Raw genomic sequence first — 10031 nt, 5'->3', positions numbered from 1 at the left:
TAGCTTTTAAAACATCTCGCTCAATCTCTAGTAATCTACAGAAATTAAGAAATTTTAACCATGAAGTAAAATACAATAGTATTTATAGAATATGTCTCACAAAACAGATGCCAGCATCAGTAGCTCAGACAGTTGTCCAGAAAGAAAATGGCCTTCAGCACACACGAAAGATGCTGCATGTTGGTGATCCAAGTGTGAAAAAGACTGCCGTCTCTCTGCTGAGGAATTTGTCTCGGAATCTTTCTCTGCAGAATGAAATTGGTAAGTCAGTATAAGTGTCTAGATGTAAAGTGTATATATTGAAAATACAAATGCAATAAAACATTGTCCTTATCACATTCTTTTTACAATGATGAGCTGAAAATGTGAATAAAGAGCAAAATGTGATAAATACAACTGGTTTTTGTGTACCCAGACATCAAGCGTTGGCTTTCGCACTGGTCTCAAATAGGATTTTTCTTAATATCCAGCTTTGTTTTTGTTCTAATTACTACCAAAGAGAAATTTTAGACCGTACTAATAATTAATGAGATAGGTAATATATTTGATATTTCCCAGCCCTCAGCTATGCCATCCAGTGAAATCTTTTTAAGCCATGTCTTTCAGAATGTTCTCTGTGTGGCCTGCTTAAGCACCAGTCTTCTGAAACATTAAAGAAACACACACACACAGCGGTTGTTCACCTCAGAACCTTGGCCATTGTTGTACTAGAAAAAAATGGTATGGTTGGACAGATAATCACAAGAAGAAGGAATCATGAATATAACAGATTTGGCATAGGTTTTAGAATAAATATGATGAAACACACTTGCCCCTTTTTTTCTAAGTCCGTATTATTGACAAAGATGATAACTATGTTATACTTCCAAATAACATTTTTCATTCATTTTCTTTATACCTGAAAATGTGTTTTGAATTAAGTCATAAACTATAAAATTAGATAATAGGAAGATAATGCTAAAATTACTCATGCTTTCTAATGCTCCATAAATTAGTCATTTCTGACAATTTAAAACTCAGTTTTTCAAAAATTCCACTAAATTTTTTTTTGTTTTTTTAATGGATTGGATTATTTTGAAATCTACACACACACACACACACACACACACACACACACACACACACACACACACACACACACACACTGACACAGTGCCAAAAGGTCTGTGGTTATGTTTTAACAATGTCATTTTCAAAAACAGCCAATAGCACAACATGGAACAGGAGGTTTCATAGAATGCCTTTGTGCCCATTATGAACGTAGAGGGCCTGGAAATTTTTCAGTGAATCTGAAAGAAACCTTGCCAAAGGCACTGTCTCAAAATTATGAAAGTGTTCTTCTCATTGTCTTTCATGGACTTTTGTGCTGCACTTCAATCAGGTGTATTATCCTTTGACTTATTTCTTCTCAAATGAAATGTTACGTCCATCTTTAGAGCATAGCTGATGAGAAGAACTGCGCTCTGCACACTGTGCCTATGCCTTCAGGGCAGAAATGCTGTTGTCTCAAGTTCCACAGTCCTCCAACTGTTGGAACAATACAGCTGTAGCCCCACAATTTATATAAGGTGATTTCACTGATCAACCTCCCCATGATTGTTTTAAGGACAATCGTGAGAAGAGGCTTCAGCAAGATAAATGCAATTTTTGAATTCCAAATTGGCTTTATGTCAAATATGTAATTTGAGTAAAAGTACTTGTATTAATTCAGGGTATTAATAGCCAGGAATAAATGAAAATCAGTTTGAAATACAAGCTTTGTGTTTTTCATGAGAGATTTCTAGGCCAAGTAAAACTTCCCATGGGCTGACCTGGAATGAAGTCATCACATTTCACTTAGATTTAACAGAAATAAACTTGAAACATATTTTCTTAAAAACTTGAAGATAGGCAACTTAGCATGGTGACAGAGTAACAGGTCTCATGCAGAAGACATTGGTCTGCATCCTATAATGTTACTTTGCCACATGTCACCTTGGATAGTCATTTAACTGCCCTAAACCGAATGAAATTAGTAATCACTACAGAACAGTGTTTTTCCAGGGATCAGATAACATAATGTATGTGCAAGCACCAGCATTAACTAAAATCTCCTTCAATAATATGACATTGAGCTATAACCCTCCAATATCATGATAGGGCCTTTGATTTTATATTTCACTATTAAAGATCTAACTTTGTCTCAAAGTGAATGTATTTACTCAGGCCCTCAGGGTGTGTGTGTGTGTGTGTGTGTGTGTGTGTGTGTGAGTAGAGAGACGGAATGACCCCTCCTTTACTGTACTGTAGTGTTTAACTTTGTCTATGTAAACAGTTATACTACTCTTCTAAGAAAAACAAACATGATATAAAATGTTAGAGATTCTAACTTCTCTTAATTCTCACTCCTCCTCAGACATAACCCAAAGTTTCAACCGTAAAATTGATCTGTAGGATTGAACATTCTTGTTGGTCATACTGAGAGAGGAGAGGTGGAACTCTCTCAGCAGGGATCAGTCTCAGTGTGGGCAGCCTGGTCTCAGCCAGCCATTGATGCACCCTGCAGAGAGATCAGTTGTACATTTTCTGTTGTGATTGTCTCACACTTGTTTTCATGCTGTCGACCTAAATTCAGCAAAAGGAAAATTCAGGTTCTCAAGGCCTTTCATTCTGTGGTTTAACTTAGTAAGAGGAGGAAGCCTTCTGGTAGTTACTCACATCTGTGGAGAGCTTACTATGTGCCGGGAACTGTGATACAGTTAGCACATGGTAACTCATTTAATCCCTCAAAACAGTCCTGTGAAGTAAATACTATTATTATTCCATTTTACAAATTGGGAAAATGCAGCATAAAGAGGTTAAGTAACTTACCCAGACCACACAGCCATGAAGTGGCAGAGACAAGACTAAAACTAAAAAAGTGTAACTTCAAAGACTGAGCTCTGAGCTCCTAACACTATGCCAAGATGCTTAGACAACAGTGAAAAAGGAAGTGTTCAGGCCTTTGAGCAGAAGGTATGTCTTTCCTGTCAATCAGGTCCAGGTATTATCAAAGGAAGACATATGGTTCCGTTCTTTTATTGAGTACCTCTCTATTTTAGGCATAGTGATCGATGCTGGAAATCCAGAAATGAATACAATAATTGTCCTCAAGCAACTCATGGCTCCATTTGGAATTCAGACAGGCACATAGCTAATTACAGTCTGGTATCAGAGAGAGAAGTGCAGTTCAAGGTGTCACATAAACTCAGATGAAGAAAATAAAATTAGGCAGAAGTATTTGTACAAAGCAGTAGAAGCATGCTCTCTATCTTTCAAGGAGAGTCCAAAGTAGTTACAGGAAAAAAAAGCATACATGGGAAAGAACTTTTGCAAAATATCAAGTATAAATTTATATTGCCTGAAATATATACCATAGGACAAAGTATAATGACATCATCAAATATTAATACCTCTCTTGTTACTACAGAAAAAGCTAAACGAAAACCCTATAACCAAGATTTTATATATGTAGTGAAAAAATAAATTTTAAAGTTTCTTTACCTTTTTTTTTTAATAACGGTTATTTACGTATTAAAGAAACTTTGGGCAGTACAGATAATTTTTTTTTAATATTTTTAAGTCACCACTAATACTATTGTAGAAGAACAAGGGCTGTTACTGTTTTAGTGTATTTCTTCTCAGATTTCTTGTATATGTGTTTATCCTTTAAGTATACCGGTTATTTTCACATAGAATATTAACAAATATTTTCTTGTTATTATACATGCTTCATAGATATGTTTTGGGGTGCATAATATTCTTTGCAGATGTGCTTTAGTTAATCATATTCATATTATTGGGATGTTTAGGCTTTGTAAAATTTTTTATGATATATATAATACTATAATAAAGATCTCTGCTTTTACCATTTTTAAAGTGATGTCTTCAGGATGAATTCTCAAAAGTGGAAATACTGAATCAAAAAATGTGAAAATTTAAAAAAAATTTTGACATTTCTGTCAAATTGCTTTCTGGAAAGATCTCCAGTACACTGAGCACAAAGTATCATCTTTTTAAAAATCTTTTTTTTTTTTTTTTTTTTTTTTTTGGTAAATTGAGTATTAAAATGGTTACATCCTTCCATACATTTGTTAGCCAAATGTTTCTTCTTAAATGTTATTGGGATCTTGAGGTTAAGAAACAATCTTTTTAATCAAGTGTTCTTTTTTTCTTTCATTTGTAGCCAGAGAAACTCTACCTGATTTGGTTTCCATAATTCCCAACACAGTCCCAAGTACTGATCTTCTCATTGAAACTACAGCCTCTGCCTGTTACACATTGAACAATATAATCCAAAATAGTTACCAGAATGCACGGGATCTTCTAAACACTGGGGGCCTGCAGAAAATTATGACCATAAGCACAGGTGACACGTAAGTCCTTTAGCATCTGCCTGTCAGCGTCTCCCCTTTCCCCACCACCACTCTCATATGTAAATAATGCAGTTGTGAATGTCCAGGCATTGAGTACCATGGGCAACATGGCCAAAAAATAAGATTGTAAAGCCGGACCGGATCATCTGTTCCAGTCCTTGGTGATCAGGCAAGTGAAAGCTGAATCCTCTAAGCCAAGTAGTTGCTCATTCTCTTCTAAAATATCCAGAAATAGTAAAACTCCATAGCTTATCTGGGTCATGCATTCCAGCATTTTATTGACCTAATTGTTTCCCAGAATCACAGCTGTGATTTAAAAAGAGAAGAAAGTAAGCAAATTGGAGTCCTATGGACAAGGAATGCCCTTTTCCTCACTTAAATATGTGAAGCAGGTGTCACCCGTAATAGCATGAGGAGGGGAAGTAGGAGGCAGCGTAACAAGAAATCCTTGCTTTCTCAGTTTTCTTTATCACATCTCTTCCATCTCTTATTCTCTTTTGAAGTAGAAGGTTTAATGCATGTAAGTCATCCCACATCCTTGTGTCTGTGTCTTCAAATATTCCCCATTTTAAAAATAAAAGGTGAAGAAGAGAATGAAAAACATTGTGTAACCAAATTATTACTGTTAGTTAACTCAGAGTGATGGGATCCCAAGGGGGTATGAAGAGTATTATTTTTTTCTCTTTATATGACTCTGAATTGTTTGACTTGTTAAATAAAGTTAGTTTTGTAAGTAACCAAAAAAGAAAACAAATGTTATTGTAGGCCAGTTCTAATGAGTTGCAAAGCAAACAGACTTGACCTGTAGTAGACAAATGTGTGCTTGGCTGTGCAGAGGCTAGCATAGGGATCTGTGGTATCCCGAATGAGCACAACCCTTCCCCCCACAGCCCCGCCCAATTTAGGCCCCTTGTGCTCTGCAGTTCCCCTTTGGCAAAGCTCACATGGAAGGAGGACTACATTCAGAGTCACATGATTAAAAGGAGCCCTAGTTAGAATGTCCATTTCCCAAAAGCAGGGAATATTTACCTGCTCCCAAGTAGCAGTTGCTCAGCCTTTGTGGAAAGTATGAATTATTGCTGCAAAGCAGAAACGACTACTCCAAGTTGTCATCCAAACTTCTAACCAAATCTCTATAAGACAGTATGACTTTAATTATTTGAGTATTCAGATGTAAGAAGCACATGGGAATACACCATCACTTTTGGAAATTTCTTGTAGCTTAGAAAATTACAGGGTGTGCTATTCTGTTATTTTTCATTGCACTGAGTGTCCCATTTGTAAGCCAGTCCTCATATGCCCTGTCTCCAAAAAGAAAAAAAAAATTCAACAAGGAACTCCTACCAGTTGGGTCTACTGTCTCGTCCTTGCTAGAGTGTTGTACAGCTAACCCATAATTTATGGGCTAGCCTGATAACCAATCACCATTTACATTTCATCTTTGAATAAATGAGTTCCAAGCAACCAACTTAATGAACAAACTTCATGACTATAACACCCTTGCAATTTAAGAACTTACAATTTTAAATATTAGAGATCCACAGTTTTCATGGATTTATTAGTACTTCAGTTATTAGCAAGTGGTTCTGAAAAGTCCCTGAGGTACTAAAAAAAAATCTGTAAGGTGCTAATTTTACTTACCCTCCTTACACTGCTGGTATGAAAGGCAAGGTCTTTTAGCTATTAAATGAACCCAGCATGGGCTTCTTCATACAGCTTTGCATTCTCTGTTCTTGGTTGCATGCTTACAAACTCCTGTGATAGGAAAAATAAAATCTTTGTTTCTTTGTTAAAAGAAAAAATGCAGCCATGTGCTAATTCAAGTGATGGAAGAGAGAGAAACCTAAGAAAGCACTGATCCTTAGCCAGAAACAAGAAGTTTGAGACAAATTTAAAAGCAGAACATCAAAAACATATACAAATAATAATAATAAAGTTTAAAAAAAAGTACATATAATAATAATAAAGTTTAAAAAAAAAGTAAGGGGACTTCCCTGGTAGTCCAGTGGTTAAGACTCCAAGCTTCCAATGCAGGGGGCTCACGTTCGATCCCTAGTCGGGGAACTAAGATCCCACATGCTGCACAGTGTGGCCAAAAACAAAAGTAAGTACAATGTCAAATTCAGTGCAGACTTGGATTTATAACAGGAACACACTTTCCATTTGCTATATACAAAAACATAAATTTTGAAACTGTATTAAAATAACAGCTGCTCCAGTAAGAATTTATTAATTTGAAAAAGGTACATAATCCCTACATTCATGGAGTCACTAAGTCTAAGAGTTACACATATTTTTCAATCATACTTTCATGCGTTTGTACTATATAAATATGCGTTATAAATATACAAGTATTTTCTAAAACTATGTAATATAAATGTACAAATATAAATTTTATGCTATAAATAAATTCAAGAAATTATAAAACTCTAAGAATACATGCCTTATAAATATCAGGAATTTGCTTTATAAACTATTTGTTAGCACTTTGCTAGTGGTTTGAAAAGATTTTTAAAAAACAAAAGCACCAACGTGGCCCCTCGCCTCCTAAAGCTCACCATCTAATCTCTTGTCATGGTGAGTGGCCTGACTTAATGGATGGCTCCTGAGTGACAGCAATTGAAGAAGATTTACAGAATGTCCAAAGACAGCATCCAGAAGCCTCATACTTTCTCACTGATCTCCGAAAAATGTCCTTTTCTTCTTTTCAGCTGTGCTTCCAACAAAGCAAGTAAAGCTGCTTCTGTTCTCCTATATTCTCTGTGGACCCACACGGAGCTCCATAATGCCTACAAGAAGGTAAGAATGCTAAAAAGAGCCAGATAATAATGTCCTGCTTGACTTGACCCTGGTGAGAAGTCACTAAAAACTGCATTTTCTTGTGTGAAAATGTTGTTAACCTTTCACATTTCTGTTTGCTTATTCAAAGGCTCAGTTTAAGAAGACAGATTTTGTCAACAGCCGGACTGCCAAAGCCTACCACTCCCTGAAAGACTGAGGAACATGAAAAAGTGCTCTCAGAAATATGAACCTCATCATTCTCAGTCACAAAAAGCCCCAAAGGAAAACACCTATTTTTCTACTTTCCAGCCCAATAAACTTCAAAAAAGCGTGTCCTGTTGCTGTCCTTTTCTATATCCATGGTCCCCAGGATCCAGAAAACAAATAATCAAACTATAATTTTATTAGTTTTCCAGAGGACATTTGCAAGTTTGCCACCAGTGGATACTGGCAACAGGCTCGATTTTACCCTCTACAAATAGTGGTCTTTTTGATCACGGCTGACGGTGTATGTCCTGCTGGAATCGAAATGTGAATTCATGTGGAATGGACGTTAACAGAATAAATAAGGAAGGAAGCTGCTGTATTACTAGGATTTTAAAAGTTTGATTTACATTTATATTCCTTTTCTGGTTTCCATGTTTTGTCACTCACATGCACGTTGCTTCACCATTGAGCCATGAGTGTCTTGTTCTGCAGTGTTGAAACAGAATGGAAACAACAAGAAATATTTGTGGGGTTATCCAGGTGAAAATGTAATGACAAAATTACTTGTTTGTTTACTTTGTGCTTGTTTTTATCCTCTTGAATTTTTTCTCTGATTTTCAATGAACTTAAGAAATTTAGGTCACAGAACATGCATGACCATAAGGAAAAGAAATTGAAAGGAAGTGATCATAGCAAATTTAAAAGTCTTTTCTACAGAGAAAGTCAACTATGGTTATGAAATTCAGTGTTCCCTCAAAATACTGAATAAGTAGGATTTTTACTTAAGGAAATACTTCACCTATATTAACACCATTAAATGCAAATCTCTTCTGACAGTAGCATTCAGTGTAATCTATTTCCTGGACTTCTTCAGCCACTGCTATGGGCTGGTGGAAGAATGGACTCTACTGTTTGGCTACAAAAGAAACCTAGGCCTCTCAGACTACTGGACCAGCCAGGGCCCTGAAAACACAGCTCATTTTAATGAAGTACATTATCAACCAGCCCTACTTTGCCCAACATTTAAAAAATAGAACCACTAAACTCATGTGACCTTCCTTAGGCCATTATTTTAAGTCAAGGAAAAGCTAGGAAAAAAATGAAGTTATGTTGAGGAAAAATGTGTCTAGGCCGTCCAGAAATGATACGAGAAATACTTATGTTTTAAAGTTGACAGCATCATCTATTGAAGTGAGTCTATATTAAGTGTTATTTTAACTGGGCTGTGATTAATAACATTCAGATAGAATTAATCTTCTTAACTATAATTCTGTTATATTTTGCTTTTTAAAAAAAAAATCTGACAATATCTGTTGTAAGAAAGTAAGAAGGAAAAAAATCCTTCAGCTCCTTTTGGCCAGAAAAGTGTAATAGGAAATAAATTGTCACTTTCAATTTGAATGTGTACTTAAGTGTTTATTATATTTGTTTTGTTTTGGTTTTATTGGCCAGACAGCTTGTGGGATCTTAGCTTCCCAACCAGGGATTGAACCCGAGCCTACGGCAGTGAAAGCACCAAGTCTTAACTACTGGACCACCAGGGAATTCCCAAAGTCTTTATTATATTTGGAACTTAAAATTTTTTCAATTTCAAAAGCTCAGTGAAGAAGACTTAGGTTACTAACCTAGTTCAAAATGAAATTATTTAGATACCAATTTTTAAAATACTGAAGAAAGAAATTATATCCCTTTTATCAGAATTCTGATGATAAGCATTTGGAGTATATTTATTCCTCCAGAGAATTAATGTATATTCAAGAAGTTTCTGTGTTTTTAAGACATTAGTAGAGCCTTCAATAATACTAAACACAAAATGAGGCAAAAATAACATTGCCTGCCTTGGTATCTGTGAGTATCTGATTTATTTGTGTATCTTGGTGTATGTGGTATGATTGACATGACATAAATTCAACTTTAATTACTAAGGATTTAATACTTTGTAATTGCTGTATTTCTTCCCTAATTAGTCCTAAATTCTTTACCAAGAAACACTTCCTATAAGAAAGATGGGACTAGCTAGCGACTAAAACATGTAAAAATGGAGAGACATACAAATCTAGGTATTGCTAGATTTCAGTAAATTGAGTGGGTCTGTGACCATGAAAAGATAGACTATGCTTGATCCCCATGTCCTGCTTTGTCCCTTTGTTTACAAAAACCTCACTTCTTTACTTCTATGAACACTTCTGAGGGAGGTCCTTATGCAGTTGAGTATCACTTTTATTTTTTTTATAAATTTATTTATATTTCTTTTTGGCTGCGTTGGGTCTTCGTTGCTGTGCACAGGCTTTCTCTAGTTGCGGCGAGCACGGGCTACTCTTCGTTGCAGTGCGCGGGCTTCTCATTGTGGTGTCTTCTCTTGTTGCAGAGCACAGGCTCTAGGTGCGTGGGCTTCAGCAGTTGTGGCCCTTGGGCTCAGTAGTTGTGGCTCACAGGCTTAGTTGCTCCGCAGCATGTGGGATCCTCCCGGACCAGGGCTCAAACCCATGTCCCCTGCATTGGCAGGCGGATTCTTGACCACTGTGCCACCAGGGAAGCACCCTGAATATCACTTTTGATCACAGGTCTATACACAAAGCTTTTTTTCTTTTCTATGTGTCCCAGACTGTACCCATGTCATCAAAGGAACAAAGGGACTGAGCTGGGACT

At 36.2% G+C, this 10031-nt stretch overlaps 1 protein-coding gene across 1 annotated transcript in view; it reads left to right on the top strand.

Moving 5' to 3' along the window:
* PKP2 (plakophilin 2) overlaps positions 1-8789 on the top strand; it is an 84600-nt gene extending 75811 nt beyond the window's left edge. Inside the window, exons 10-13 of the mRNA XM_060024573.1 lie at positions 108-261; positions 4205-4394; positions 7106-7193; positions 7324-8789. Of these exons, the coding sequence (XP_059880556.1) occupies positions 108-261; positions 4205-4394; positions 7106-7193; positions 7324-7392 (501 nt within the window). The 3' untranslated portion in view covers positions 7393-8789. The remainder of the gene's footprint in view (positions 1-107; positions 262-4204; positions 4395-7105; positions 7194-7323) is intronic.
* The last annotated feature ends 1242 nt before the right edge of the window (positions 8790-10031 follow it).

This window comes from Delphinus delphis, chromosome 11, assembly GCF_949987515.2.
Source record: "Delphinus delphis chromosome 11, mDelDel1.2, whole genome shotgun sequence".
In the NCBI taxonomy this organism is placed as follows: Eukaryota; Metazoa; Chordata; class Mammalia; order Artiodactyla; family Delphinidae; genus Delphinus; species Delphinus delphis.
The sequence above is the reverse complement of the archived record's forward strand: the minus strand, read 5'-3'. Positions and strand labels throughout refer to the sequence as shown.